The sequence below is a fragment of the Gadus chalcogrammus genome, chromosome 19, assembly GCF_026213295.1.
Source record: "Gadus chalcogrammus isolate NIFS_2021 chromosome 19, NIFS_Gcha_1.0, whole genome shotgun sequence".
In the NCBI taxonomy this organism is placed as follows: Eukaryota; Metazoa; Chordata; class Actinopteri; order Gadiformes; family Gadidae; genus Gadus; species Gadus chalcogrammus.
This window is the reverse complement of record NC_079430.1, coordinates 8576760-8592479: the sequence shown is the minus strand read 5'-3', so window position 1 is coordinate 8592479 and position 15720 is coordinate 8576760. Positions and strand designations below refer to the sequence as shown.

At 44.1% G+C, this 15720-nt stretch overlaps 1 protein-coding gene across 1 annotated transcript in view; it reads left to right on the top strand.

Moving 5' to 3' along the window:
* nup214 (nucleoporin 214) overlaps window positions 1-11885 on the top strand; it is a 34801-nt gene extending 22916 nt beyond the window's left edge. Inside the window, exons 32-38 of the mRNA XM_056578977.1 lie at window positions 2041-2111; window positions 2615-2807; window positions 3558-3713; window positions 6645-6891; window positions 8830-8996; window positions 9396-9429; window positions 10344-11885. Coding sequence (XP_056434952.1) covers window positions 2041-2111; window positions 2615-2807; window positions 3558-3713; window positions 6645-6891; window positions 8830-8996; window positions 9396-9429; window positions 10344-10380 — 905 coding nt within the window. The 3' untranslated portion in view covers window positions 10381-11885. The remainder of the gene's footprint in view (window positions 1-2040; window positions 2112-2614; window positions 2808-3557; window positions 3714-6644; window positions 6892-8829; window positions 8997-9395; window positions 9430-10343) is intronic.
* The last annotated feature ends 3835 nt before the right edge of the window (window positions 11886-15720 follow it).

Below are 15720 nucleotides of genomic sequence, written 5' to 3'. Positions count from 1 at the left end.
AAAACAACAAACAGAGTTAACTCTTCCTGTATGGACCCAAGGCTCAGCGCAGTAGTGGGCATAAGCCAATATAAATGCTAACACCCAGAGAAACTGAGGTGAACCCTGGAGTATTAACACAGGATTTATTACACAGCGTTGTGTTAGGGCTGCTTAGCCTGGCTTTTCCTCTGATTTTCACAGTTTTATATTCCACCATAACTAATCCCCATAGGGACTTCAGGGCATGTTTTCTCAAGGCACGTTGGGCCGTGGTCCACCACGAATGAATTAACTAATTAACATTAATTCACCGCCCTTTCTGTTTATCCATGTGCCATTATGCTTGGAATGCTATATAATTATGCTTATATATCACGTTGTGCTACATTAAAGGCCAGTATAGAATTCAAAACTACAATAACGGCCAATGTGGAACTTTGAGCTATTATAAAGGGCAATGTAAAATTAAGAACTACAATAAAAGCCACTATGGAATGTAGAACCACAATAAGGCCAGTAAGAAATGTAGAACTTGAATAAATGCCAATATAGAATGTAAAACCATAACAAACACCCATTTGGATTGTAGGAGGACAATAAATGCAATAAATGTAGAAATGCAATAAAGTCAAGTATGTAAAATAGAACAACAATATGAATTCTGCACTGCAAAAATACCTGCAGACATTGAGTGCCAAACTGCAATAACAAGAATCCAACAATGAAATGTAGAACAAATTGAACTTACTACCCCAGGGGGAGGAGAGTCAAATAAATTAAAACATGTAATGCTCCTACTATTATTACATCTGCCCTACCAACTAGAGGGAAGCGAGGGCAGCCAACCTAAAATAGGCCTGCATATTAGATTTGGGATCAGCTTTAGGGCCGGGGATGAAGTGTCTTATGCCCGCTCCAGCAGTTGCTGTGAGATTTGGTTCAGACTTGAGCTCTTAAAGAGGGGAGGGGCGGTGGCTCCTCCATTCCCCAAGATTCCTCGAATTCCCTCCCTGCTCCTTTTTAACGCACACACACACACACACACACACACACACACACACACACACACACACACACACACACACACACACACACACACACACACACACACACACACACACACACACACACACACACACACACACACACGTGTAACAGTTTAACCTTGGTGTGGCGGTGAAGACAGCTGACGGGTCAGTAATAGTACCGGCGTGACTCTCCCACGCCTCGCCTTGTTTCCGAGTTTAAACAGATTCACCGTTTGTCTGAGGTCCGGCGGGTTACAATTCTGACATTCTCCACATTCCCCTCTGTTGCATCACAGTGGTCCACTTCTTCAATCCAATGATGTCAAAACGCACACGTTTCTGTGTGCATTGTACCTTTTTTTTTCCTATAGTTTGTGATGTCACTGCTCGTTTCGACCCAAATCAATTCATCCTTGTTAGAATGACAGCTTTAGTACACTCTTTTTTTTGGGCTGTCAAAGAAGGTTATGGCCATGGCCGTGTTATAACCACATCATCTTCATATTCAAATGAATCAGATTTCTCCTTAATTATTGGAGTGATAAAGTTTAAGATGCATAATTCAAAGATTACTCATCTCATCCCCCTGTATTTCACCCCAGGCTTCCTCAGTTTATAGTCTCTGGGCACCAATAGATTAATGAGCAAGAAATTAAATGAGCCTCAAAATCAATTCATTAGCTTGCCTTTGGGCAGCACACACGCACACACACACACGCACAGAACACTCACTGCCAATGTGATTCTTGAATTGTGGAGGACATTAAAAATTGATCTTTGTGGATTTTACACGTATTACATGCATGTACTCTATGCACAATGTTATGTCAGCGATACTTTTGACATCACCAAGGAATTCTGAGATATTTCTAATAGTTCTTTGTATGGATCTTCATTCTCTCTCCAACTTCTACCAATGGTATTCTACTTAGTATTAAACCTACTAGATGGCTGGTTCTCAGGCTGAGGCCTCTCCTCCACGTTCCCCTGCTGTTTCGGTTAACCTGCTTCACTCCTCTTCTCCCCGCAGCGTTCGGAAGCTCCTCCTCCCCCTCGGTGTTTGGCCAGCAGCCTAGCGCTGGAGCCAGCGTGTTTGGCCAGGTACCTCCCACCACCACCACCACCTCCTCATCCACCACGTCCTCTTCATCCATCTATCTGTCACCTGATCCAATAGCACCCTGATTGCTGCAGTAAAACACTGCGTGTTTGAATGGCACGGCATTAACCACGTAGACATCGCGTCTTGTCGGGGAACCAGGTTCGATTCCCGACCTGGGATCCTGAGGGCAGTCTAGTGGATGGGGTGTTGTACTCTTGGCCAAAGGTGCCGGGTTCGAGCCTGTACCACGTCCTGGGGAAAGATGCTAACTCCTACTCGCTCATTGATGATATGTCCTCTTAAAACACTTCTTCATTTGGAAGAAAGCGTCTGCTTTCTTGTGTTTGCTATAAGAAATACTGAGCAAGAGGCCTAATCCCTACCTGCCAATTTGTGACATACATACATCTTAAAACCATAGATATTAAACAGGGGATGGGGATGGTTCTGTTTAATAATTGACTAAATAAGGTAATGATGACCATCAAACTAATTTCCCCAGCAGCAGCAGCAGCAGCCCAGCGGTGGTAGTCTGTTCGGGTCCAGCCCCGCCGGGACCCCTGGCGGCGGCGGGGCCGGAGGCGGGTTCTTCAGCGGTTTGGGCGGGAAGCCCAGCGAAGACGCGGCCAACAAGAACCCCTTCGGGGCCCCCGGCGCCCCCTCCCCCGGAGGCTTCGGCCAGCCCGCCCAGCCAGGTAGGAGGGCCCGCCCTACTGGTTCCTGATTGGTCTAACGTATCTACTATCTGCCGAGTAGCCACAAGCGGCCATCTTAGTTCCATCTTGGTTTTAAGCGGCCGTCTCGGCTCCATCTTGGTTTTGAACTTAAGCCTTCACTCCCATCACGCTGCTAGTGGGAAAAGATGGAACCAATATTATTTAAATAGAATTTATACTTGGCAGTAGATGCAAAATCTGTGTTTATACCATGGTCTGGGGGAATACTCGATTCTGATTGGCTGCAGGGTGTGCATTAACCCCTGATATACGGACACCTGCTAAGTAGTTCCAGTCAAATTGTCTGTTCATCCTTCAAAACAAGAGCTGGTAAATTGTGAAAGATGCATTAAACTGTAATCAATCCATTATCAGTAATAAAGCTAAGGTTCTAAGGCCTCCGCCTCGCCCATTAATTCCTGATAATGGACACCTCGTCAGGCTTTATTATTATATTATATTATTATATCATATTATTATTATTATTATAGTTTTATTTTAATGACCAGGCAAGTGTCACCTGTGCTTCAAATATACACAGTATCGATAAAGTAGTTAATACATGTATTCAAACCTCAATGTCCACATTCTACCATCCATGAGCAAGACACATAACCCTTAGCTCGTTAACAACATATAAATAATAATAAATATGTATTAAAGCAATACATTGATGGTTAAACGTCATTCAAATAAAAGAGCGCATGCTGTGCGTCTCCCGTCCTCTAGGTGGAGCCGGTCTGTTCGGCAGTGGCGGCGCCAACAAGAGCTTCGGCTTCGGCCAGACGGCGTTCGGCGAGCAGAAGGCCAGCGGGACCTTCAGCGCGGGGGCGGGCAGCGTGGCCTCCCAGGGCTTCGGCTCCTTCGCCAGCCCCACCAAACCAGGTCCGCACCCCCCTGACTAACACATCTGTACTGCTCTCTCTGTCTCTGTCTCGCTCTCTCTTTGTCTCTCTGTCTCTCTGTCCTCTGTGTCTCTGTCTCTGAATGTGCGCACAAACCCAGTTCTATCCCTGTTCTTGTTGACGTTACAACTACTGTTGTCGGATGTTATAACTACTACTAGTCACCGGTCAACATGTCTACATCACCCCATAGACTCATCACATACATGCTGCCATTATTTCGGCCTGTGATGTCATCAAAGCGCGCCAAACCTTCCCTGGAGGAGGGGGTGACGTATTTCTTCTTTATGTTCCTTCCTTGATGATGAGGAGAGCTTTTACTTGCCCTTAATAGGGGTTAGGGAAGGGTTGTTTAATGTTTGCTGTGAAGCACTTTGAGGCTGGAAAAATTGCCTAGACATCAATTTAGCACTTGCCAAGGTATGGAGGGTACCCTGTATCCAAAGGCACTTCAAGTGAAATTGGATGCATTCATTAATGAATGCATGAGCAAGGTATAGGATGGGCATCGTGCTCAAGGATGTGCTTACAGATAGGCTGAGGACATTGGGGTTCGAACCAAGAACCTTCTGCCTGGGAATCCAACGCCCCCTGACTACAACACTATCCTGTCGTCAGGCCTGCGGGGAGTTTCCAGCATTCACTCGTAGCAGGTCTATCTTCAGTCGGTCCTATCTAGGCAGTGTTCAGGGGAGTGAGGGACCCATGTGCTCTGAGAGATAAGACCACCAGCTGTGCTGCGCCCACACCCCCAGTAATACACGCTGTTCGATCAAAAGCAAAACGCATACCGAGTCAATATTTTTCTAATAATACCGATAGCCTCTTTTCACAGAGGCTTCGTGGTAGGATAAACACAGGTGTACCTCCTGACGCCAGCCCAAACTAGGGTCGCTGTCCCTGATTGACCATCGACCCTGGTGCATCGAATCAGCAGACCCATAATAAGTGGTAGTGCAGCACCTGCGTTTGTCCTGGGCGAACGACGCCCCTGTGAAAAGAACCCACTGGATGTGAGCACCACAACAGGGACGCCGCGGCTGGCCCCCCAAACGGCTGTTCAGGCAATGGTCTAAGGCAGGTCGTGTCTCAGTCGAGTATCCACAAACACTGCCGCATGCGGAGGAGTCTGCTACTTGGCCGATGTTGAAAGCAGCACAGACGGAGACGTATCCTCCGTTGGTCTGGATCCCCCACAATGCCGTGCAGCCAGTATGCTGCTCAGACAAGAGGAGAAATACAATGGCAAGCACAGGCCCCGAGTTTGTATTCAGATATAAATTATATTGACTTAGTTTAACCTCTGATTCTCGTTAAGACATGTGTGTGGACGTTCGTCAACTGTCGGTACTTTGCCGACATCGTGATGTCGCGGCGCATTGCTCCCTTGGAAGTACGTCCCGGCCACGTCTCCTTTACAGGTAACCTCATACCTAAACGCAGCCTCCAATAGATACTGCCCCGCCAGACAGCAAGGCAGCGGGCAGCTGTCCTCCGTTTGGGACACAGCCATTGACCCTTTGTCCTCGTGGTTATAGTGTATGCAGTGTATATGGAGTATATGAGCGATGGCCTCACCTTATCATGTTGGCACAGATGAACAGTACAGAAATAAGCTTTGTAATCTACCACGGCAGTTCTGTAGCAACAGGGCCCCATGTTGAACTTCTGCAATCTACTCATGTTTAGCCTTCGGTAAAATGGCAATTAAACCTGTAGATAAGACAAATTAATTAATAATGCCAAATGATGGCAAACAATTTAGAAGTAAAATTGTATTGCCTTTGTACATAATGCAAGCGTTTTATATTTTTTGTTTGTTTCTCCTTGTTAGTGTGGTAAGGAGAGTAAACAGTATAGAAAAAATCATAATGATATATATTGACATGGTACATTTTACAGCGACTCTAGTATTTGTGTAGTTTCTCTTAGTATAGGATGACCACTGATACTACGCACTTTACGTAGTGGTGGTTATCACGTTACCACCCGGTATATAAATAATTCACCCGAGGATCTCTGCTCACCAAGCTGTAATTTCAGCACGCCTTGCCTCTACTGCTCCTTTTCACACCCTTCTGAAGCCTTGGTCTTGAGTGATCAATTGTTGTATATAATACAGCTGTGAAAGTTTATTTACGTCTCTCAATCAAACGGTAGCGTAGTGTAGTTATGGTAAACTTGTGATCCCATAACTGCTGTTGTGACGGACAGCCAATCGGGGCGCAGTGCCACGGCCCGTTAGCCAGCTGGTTGATTGGTGATTGATATCACCTGTTCTCTGATTACAATCACCTGGGAGCCAGGTGGGATGGAATAAGTCATTTAAGCATCTGACAGATGGTAACTTGTGTACTTTTTTTTTCTTTCATTATTTTAATGTTTGTTGCTTTTATTCTATATTTTTATTTCCTTTTTTATTAATATAAATATATTATATATATATATATATATATATATATATATATAATTTTAAAATATATATAATTTTAAAATATATCTATTTTTTTTTAAATTTTATTAATTAATAATTGTTATCATTACTATATCATAATTGGCTCTATCTGCCCAGCGGGGTAATGCAGCTTACCTTCTGTCTCATGGCCATGCACACCCCCTCTGCTGGTTCCCCTCACACGGCGATGCGTCTCCCTCACGGTCACCTTGTCTCCCTGCCGTCATCCGCCCGGGTTTCAGCCAACAAGTGAAAGCGGGGCTAGAATTTCCATGTGTTAACATAAAATGGGTCAAAATATTTCAGCAAGTATTGACTTCGGACCATGTACACCGATTCAATAATTAAGTACGTAACGAGAGGACGGACGTATCCAATGCCTCCAAACCATGGAACGGGGAACCGGGCATCTTCAAAACGCATTAATTTATTAATTAACTTATTTATTTCCTCTAGGTGGCTTTGGCAGCGCTCCTGTGTTCGGAAGCCCCCCCTCTTTCGGGGGAACCCCAGCATTTGGGGGCGGGGCAGCCTTTGGCTCCGCCCCTGCCTTCAGCAATGCCACCATGGGATCGGCCATGGGATCAGCCATGGGTGCCCCCATGGGTGCCAGCATGGGTGCCAGCATGGGTGCCAGCATGGGCTCCCCGGCGGGGAAGGTGTTTGGTGAGGGCACAGCGGCCTCCAACGTCGGAGGGTTCGGGTGAGCGCCTTATTTATTTATTCAACTCACATTTAGATTGCAGTTGTTTTTTTGGACAGTTCATATTCCTGATACTGATACCGATTCTTACAATAACAGTTAAGCTGAAAGCCGATGCAATGTTTTATTATTATTCTTTGGTTATTTATTCCCCCACTTCAGTCTTTGAGCCCTTCTTCACATTGTCTTTGAATGAGCACAAATTCAAAAACCCAAATTTATGAAACAGCCTTCTTTCAAATGAGAGTTTATTTTTGTGAGGAATCACAGTGGTGTATGTCTGGTGTTAGTGAACAAGGCAAAATTCGGCCGATGCCGATGTATGGCCGAAAGATCGGTGCAACCCTACTATAAAAGGAATCACTGCTATTACCATTCACGTTGAGGGTTTCATTGTTACTTTATTTTTACCATCCCATTACTTATTTCGTAATATAATAATAATCATCTTCATCATCACCCGTACTCACAGGGGGCTTCACAGGCCCACAATATTATTGCCCCTAACCATAAGACAATATTTTATTGGCTTAATATGATCTTTGGGAAATGTCATGATGACTCTTTGTCGAGTGTGAAGTGATCCATTTATTTTTCCAATCCCATTCATTCTGTTGTGCTTACGAAAAACTGTCTCACTACGTGCCTTCAACACATCATTGAATAAGTCTTAAACAAAGCTGTTTGTAGGGCAGGTCTTTCTTTTAATGAAGGGTCTTTGTTTGTATTTGATGGTGGGAAAGTTGACGAAATGTTGCTTTTAGTCCTCAGACTGGAAAGGGCAACTCTGTAAGAACCCCAGAAGGGTAGGAAGAGGAAGAATGAGAGGCCACGCAGGACCTCCTCCTCCCAGTGATGAATAATAATACTTTACAATTGTATTGCATTTTCCTCAGGACCCAGGCCTCATGGGAAGACTAGGAAGTTCATGTTATTCTTTGGGATGTAGACTGTAGTGAGTCTGGAGTTGAGGCCAAAAAACAGCTCCATGCAGCACTGGATTATTCCCCTCAGATAATCCCTGTGTGTGTGTGTGTGTGTGTGTGTGTGTGTGTGTGTGTGTGTGTGTGTGTGAGTGTGAGTATGAGGGGGGGGGGGGGCTTGCTTCGTGCAGATTAAGCTGCTCTCTGCTTCACCCTTTCCCCTCCCCCCGTCACCCTCCCCCTTCAGATTCTCAAATTGGACCTGCATCCTGTAGACAAGATTACATAACCCAACACCCCCTCTGCACACACGCTCCCCCCCTATAACCCAACACCCCCTCTGCACACACGCCCCCCCCCTCTCCTCTCTTCCCCCCCCAAATAGAAGGGGTTTTAATTTTGGCTGATCATTCATATATTTTCACACCTGACAAGTTTTGTCTTTCGTTTATGCAGCGGTGCTTTTGGCACTACATTAATTAGCAAATTATCAGGCAAGATGCTAACCAGCTAAACAAAAATATTCAGCTCGTAGCTGAGTTTAGCAGATGCTGAAGAATTCTGTGAATTGTGATTAACCCCAAGAAAACGTGCGTTGTTTGTAGCGTGTCCCGTTCTGTTCTCGATCTTCACTTCAGGATTGTGCATTGATGTTTTGCCTCATATTGGAGCAATGTAATTTGATAAAAAAGAAAGAAAGCTGTGCTTGACTCCACATTTTACCAATACTTCCTCATACATCTCGGATCGAATCACATTTCTTTCATTAGATCCACGAGGCTGCCTCTTTGTCCTTCAGCGTTACCTCCAGTGTTTGGGGTTCGCTCATGACTCCCCTGCATGTGGCTCAGTCTAGGCCTGGTTGCCACTGGTTACCACCATAGCGGGCGTGGACCCCCCCCCCCACCACGTAGAGGAACCAGCTCACAGCAGGCCCACCCGGTCGTAACCCACCCGGATTCTAACTCCTCTTTAACACCTCTCTCCCCCTCCTCCCCCCTCCTCCCCCACACAGCTTCGCCTCTCCCCAGAGCGCGCCTTCCTTTGGCGCTCTAGCCAATCAGAGCGCTCCGCCCTCGTTCGGGGGCCTGGCCCAGCAGGCGCCCGTGTTCGGGGCCCAGCAGGGGGGCTTCGGGGGCCTCGGCCAGCAGCAGCAGCAGCAGCAGCAGCAGCCCCAAGGAGGTGGGTCCCAACAGTATGTCGACCCCCCCGTGACGTGGGCTTTTTATTACCGCACCTCACATGAATTAGTGTCGTAAACGTCGTGTACATAGTGTAAAGGAACGGAGAGGCACATTCTCCATCACACATATTAAAGCGCTATTTAAAATGATTGATGATGATTTATTGACTGAACATTGAGTGGTTATTTAATAAATCTGAAACACTAGAATACTTAATACCATGACTGATAAGTTGGTTGTATTGAGTTAATGTTCCGTATTGAATGGTAGCTATTTCGTATTTTCCTTTAGACGTCAGTGAACATCCATTGGGTTATTGTTGACCTTAGACACAGGAAGATATTTTAGATGAATAAGATCAGGATGTTTTGATGTGAATGTATTTTCTTTCCGGTAGGATTCTCTGGAGGTAGTTTCACGTCCCCAGATCAGTAAGTACTGCGTGTGTTTGCATATTTTTGGGTCTTTTTTTTTATATATGCTCTTATATTACAGGATATGCCATATTGTTTACCTCGGCTTGGCTTTTCTCTCTCTCTTTCTGTCTCTGTCCTCTGTCTGTCTATCTGGTCTCTGGTCTATCTGGTCTCTGGTCTATCTGGTCTCTGGTCTATCTGGTCTCTCTCTCTGGTCTCTCTCGACTCTCTGGACTCTCTCTCTCTGGACTCTCTCTCTCTGGACTCTCTCTCTCACCTGTTTGTGTCACATGGACCAGTACACCATGGCGTGTGTGTTTCAAAGGGCCCCAATCTCAGCTCCAGGTGTCCAGTTTATAAGCAATCACATGCCCTTTCCAACTCTTATCCCTTTGTGACATCACGAGTGGGCGTGTTCACTCAGACATATGACAAGATGTCTCCTATCTCTCGGTCTTCACCGGTTTCCAATAGTCACCTGCTCATTACACACACACAACCCTTATTCTGTGATTGACATGCTACTCTTGGTCATGCAGTGCTTGTAAATGGTTGTTACTGTTCCAGTACGCAGTCAGATTTGACTGTGTACTCTAAGTCCCTTAAGGTAAAAGTGTCTGCTATATGACTCAGTCAATTAAACTGCCAATGCTGAGGTCTTTGACTGGGAGCGGTGATATGACTTGGCTTGTAAAGGTAGTTTTACTCTCTGTCATTAGTATTCCAAGCTAACAACCACAGGCCACAGAAAGACAACGACACAATTTATTCTAATGCAGACTTTCTCTTTATTCATCTTCATTAAATGGCAAACGTTTAAATGCTTTGATAGAAGAAAACGAAAAAGAAATCGTAAAGCCTTAAATAATGTAACACTTTTATATGAATCTAACTTTTCTGCACTTTTGTTTTCTGGTTTGTGTCAACAGATCGCCAGCAAAAACGTTTGCCAGTTGGAGGAGCTAGCATTGGCTAACACTATCTTCAGTCAAACCCAGAGTTCATTCTGCCTCACATTCAGAAATCAGTTGAATTATGTAATTTGTCAACACAATTTTATTTGTAAACATGTTATTTCAAACTTTATTTTTATCAAAATAAATGACTTTTGGTTGAAAAGGTAGTGTTGTGTTTTATAAGTAATAGTTTTAAAAGAAAGCTATGCGTTTCATTATGGTTATCGTCTTGTGGTAACCAATATTCAGAGCTTATCTTTGTCATCAGCGTTCATGTTTAGAGCACAAATCACTAATGCTTCACTAATTCAGTCATTTAAAATACCGTTCTAAATGGTCTGAGTAAGGGTCATTATATTGAAGTGTTTATAGTATTGGACTAAAACTGTTTCTCCTCTCACTGGTTTAAGGGAATATCTTCTCATCATGTGTTTAGACGATAAAGCTGGGCATCATGATGGGTCCGTGTCTGCATTTAACGAAAATACAATGCCATTCAAAGATGAAAGATCGTATTTAATTATTACTCAGCCCTACTTCCATCCTCATCATTTTATTCAAAAAAATCAAGCTGTCTCTTGCCGTCATACCATGTTTGGCAATAATACATCTAGTAATGTTTTCACATACTAACTCAGGACCAGTAACTCAGGGTTTCTGAGAACTTTCATTGCCGGTTTAAAACATTTACCTGATTACAGCGTTTTAGGGTTTTCTTTGTTGAATAATGACACAAAAATGGACCATTGATTTGCAAACAATTCAGAAACCGCCATTTATTGCAAGCTGTTTTAATGGCCCATTGTTCATAGATGAAACATTCTATGTTACTGTTCTAAAACAGTTTAAATCGGCAATACTCAAACGGCCCACTTTTCACAACCAGGGAAAACCCCCATTTACATTTGTGACGTCAAAAAGTGAGACTATGAAGTGTGGCTCGTGATGAATCTTCATGCGACACCGGGTAGTAAAACCGGAAGCCTTTTAACATCACAATCCTCATCGGACGGGATTTGTTCTTCTTGCTTCGTATGTGATTCAACCTTTTTAATATTCAAACGGTTCTCCCACCAGTAGTTCCAGCTGTAGCTAGCTTTGCTACAACACTGCTTGTTGTAACGAGAACTGACGGCATACATGGGTGCATGGACCTTGTGTCACTGCGACCGTCAACCCCAAAATACCCCCCCCCAAATCCTTACAACCGGGGCGCGTATCCCTGTCGCTCTCACCGGCTTATCTGGCGTGTCTCACTTGGCAGAGCGAGAGGGTCCCGACCGCTGTGTGGCTTCGGAATGTGTGTGTCAAAGTGTGTGTGGACGGCCCTGCCTCCGATTGGGGAAGGAGGAGTGCTTCACTGGCCCCCTGATGCCTTGTAGAGACTCTCTGAAGTGGAGCCCCTCCAGCTCTCCAAAATAGACCGACCATCCAACAGCCATGAGCCTTTTGGATCTAATATTACAATATCGTTTGCGTACAAAAATTAAATATTTTTGGTATGCTTTTGGAAGTGTCCCTTCAAAAAGAAAAAAGTGACATGTTTTGAGTAAGTTTCTGTATGTGTGATTTAAACACTTTAATTACTGGTGTTTGCTAATGAAATAAAGCGAGGTACCAGCGCAGTAACGGAGCCTAATGCTTTTAATGCTTTAAGCCAAAGCGGATAAGCTTAGGGCAGTTTAATCCCCCCAGGATGACCACTCTGCCAGTGCCGCGGACACTAGTTCACGATTGTCCCCATTCGCTCTGTAAACAACAAATATTTGGATGAAATATTTCTTCTATCATCCAACCTTCAGCTTTTGAGGCCGTTATTTTTCTCGGGATGGAAACGGAATGCTCCCAGATCCAGACACTCCTGAGGACAGCAGCTGTCCTGATAAAAATAGCCTGGCCTGAAGCACCACCACCACCACCACCACCACCACATCTCCCAGCTCCACGCTCTCCCCCCCCAAAGTGTTAGTGAGTGATGATCAGCCACTCACCCTCTCCTTCGCCCTGGGACCCGGTGTTCCCGTGGTATGTGTGGTGTCTGGGAGTCCTCTGGCAATTTCTAGTCGTTCTTCTTGGGGGGAGGTGTGGGGGGGGAGGGGGGTGTAGGCAGTGTCTCATCAAAGTTATTTGGGACTCTTGTTGATGAGGTTTCTCGGGTGTTGTGTCGTGTTGTCGTGTTGTACGTTTATTTTCACTATTTGCAGCCTAACGTGCGGACAGATTGGTGGATGAATACAGACCCTATAATCTTTATACCGGACACATCCCATGCCGTCAATTTTGAACTTCAACTCTTTTGATTTAAGCATAGCAATTCTTAATAACGTGAGAAACTACAATCTACAAATAGCCAGATAATTTTTTTTCAGTTTGCTCATTAATATAACTTGAATGCTCCGATCCCAATCGATTAATGTGCAGACACCAATGGACTAACTGAGATGGACTCAGTGGTGTGACTTGTACATTTCACCACAACACCCAGACCACAGGGTTAAAGGGCCCATGCATGTTTCCTCATTATAGACCATGACTTCAAAATCGATCCACTTGTGACATCAAAAGTGGGAGCAGGTCCACCCAGACCCATGAACGGTAGATGACGATCCCCAGCAACACAGAGATGATCGAAGATCCACTGTACCGTCTTGGCTAACAGCCTCACTTGTGATGTCACAAGTTTGCCACCGTCTGAAATGGCAGATGTTCATGTTGGCGTTGCACTCTGCAAGGGAACTTGAGCCCGGCTTGCTTGGCCGGGTCAACTTGCTGCTGCTGCAAATTTAATGAGTAAGTCCGCCCCATTCCTGGAGCGACTTCCTCTGCACTGTGCTGGTTCTAGGCTGGCTGAGGAGGGTGCCTGCCACCGCCACGTTTAAAGGTTTCTCCTGGAAGGCCAAAAGGAGCAGGTTGAGAGAAGATTGAGGCTGACTGTCAAACATAATGATAAAAACTTTATGGATATCACTTTAAAAAACAACATCACAAAGGGCTCAATGTGGGAAGAATAGGGGACGAACTTGGAAAGCACAAAGTTTGAATAGGGAAAAAGGGAAAACAATGAAAAGAGTTCAAATTCAAATGCATGTTTAATTAATAACCATATTTGTAAATATTTAAACACAAATTTATTAAACACATTTTAGACCATTTAATATTTAAAGGAAGTAATTACGGTATAAAAAAAGGACAAAAACAATGTCTGTAGAGAAATATTAGTACTCAAACATGAATGGATTTAGCTTGACTCCAGTAATTAACTCAGTGTTTACCTGCCAGTCGGATCAGCAGGCTTTGGGCGGGCTTCAAATGGAGCATCAGGGCCACGATTGGTCGCTATGATGATCTCACTTTTCAAGCAGCCACTTTTTCGCTCACAACACAAACTCTTTGAATGTAGAACATTGAACCAGGCCTGTGATCTGCCATTGTGTTTAGGATGACTACACTGCAGGTCATCATAATACTTCAGAGACATTGCATCTGTGAAGTATTTGTGCCTTTGAGCTTTGTTCATGTATTTTTACATATATTTTCAGAGGTCAGGGCATCTAGCTCAAAGGCACACACAGGTAAACTGTGGCCATTGGGGTTTGAATCCAGTATCGACCAACTGGAACTCGGATTAGCCCAACCGTAGACCATCCTGCCCCATATGGATATGCATGCAAAGGATGCATCTTTTACTATAATCTCTTCTAAACATTTCACTTTGAGAGTGTGCGAACAATATGTTTGAAGCCGTCTACCAATGGAGCTATGTGGTTGGAGTAACAACTCTGTATGCTGAGTCAGGGAACCACTGTGAAACCAGCCTGAGGATGCATTCAGAGTTTTGTGTTTTGGCTGGGGATTCTTTTAAATGAGCCGTCTAATCGAACATGACATGGACCGGCAGTTTAATTAAATGTGATTGCAAAGGTGTGGGGCCTGACAAGAGTGCCATTCCACGCCAATATCAGAGAGCAAATAGGAATGCTTGAGATCTCCTTTCTACGCACACGTTGAATAAATATTTTTGGATAGTACTATAGGATTGAATTCAATAGTTATCCAAAATATGTTTATTATATTTATCAAATAGATTTGGCTCTGAATGCAAACACTTTGTTAATTTAAGATATTCATGTTAAAAAAAAGTGAAGCTTATCCAAACCCCAAAAACCGAAATCTGAATTTAATTGATTGATTGTTGTCATGTTTAAAGGCTTACATGACAGGTTGACGTGTGTGTACTGTGTATGTACTCAATGGCTTCAACACAGCTTTCCACACTAATTTATTACTTGAACTGACGTCAGAACTATTTCCCCAAAACTCTCTGGTTTTAAATTGCACCTTTGTGTGATAAACGTTTCTCTTTAGGTACAGAGTTGTGTGTCAGACAATGTATGGAATTCTGTTTCCTGCTACTGATGATTAGAAGTGCAAACCGCCATGTTTCAATTTTTGGGGGTTAAGATTCTTGCACCTCATTAACGTATTAAAGTGAAACTATCTTCAGAAACACTACAGAAATTGAGAAATGAACATTTTCTTGTGGATAATCACAAAGCTATACGCCACTGTGCAAAATATACTATTTAACATAACATAATGAATGAATCTGTTTACGTGAATATACTTACAAGTCTCAAGACATTGTTTGCAGTCTTTTTATTGTATTGCTATTTGTTGCCCATACGAAGAATTGCATGTCATCTTGAATAATAATAATAAGTCTGTGTGTCTGTGTGTCTCTCTATGTATTTCTTTCTGTCCCTCTATGTCTCTCTCTCGCTCCCCTACGTCTCTCTCTCTCTCTCTCAAACTGTTTCTGCTGGCTGAACGCGCACCCTTAAACCCCTATTGTCCTCCCCGTAAATCATCCATCGCATTTAGCACACGTCCACGCAGCATGCTTTTTAAAAGGTGCCTGGGGCGATATTTCAAAATCATCCCCAAACAAACACACCCCAACACAAATTATGTTCGACTTTTGTTCGCCTTCTACAAACAAGTCAATGAAACGATCGATCCCACCAACTTGTCATCATCAAACTACCTCCCTGTTGTGTAAACATTTGGACACCAACCAACACCCAACACCCAACACCCAACACCCGACCCATCACAAGCCACAACTCATCAACAGCCCATAGATTTCTTGGGCGCCCTGATAGAGTAAAGCCGGGCTCTGTATCCTGGATTGGAAAAAGCCGTTGGAGTTGTAACACAGTACCACCACCACACAGAGTATTAATAGTCCTGACCCGCTGTGGTGCCGTGCAAAATAATCACACTGTGATTACTTGGCCTTACCAACGTGGACAGGTGGTTTTCTTGCAAGATTGTGAGGGTCACACGCACA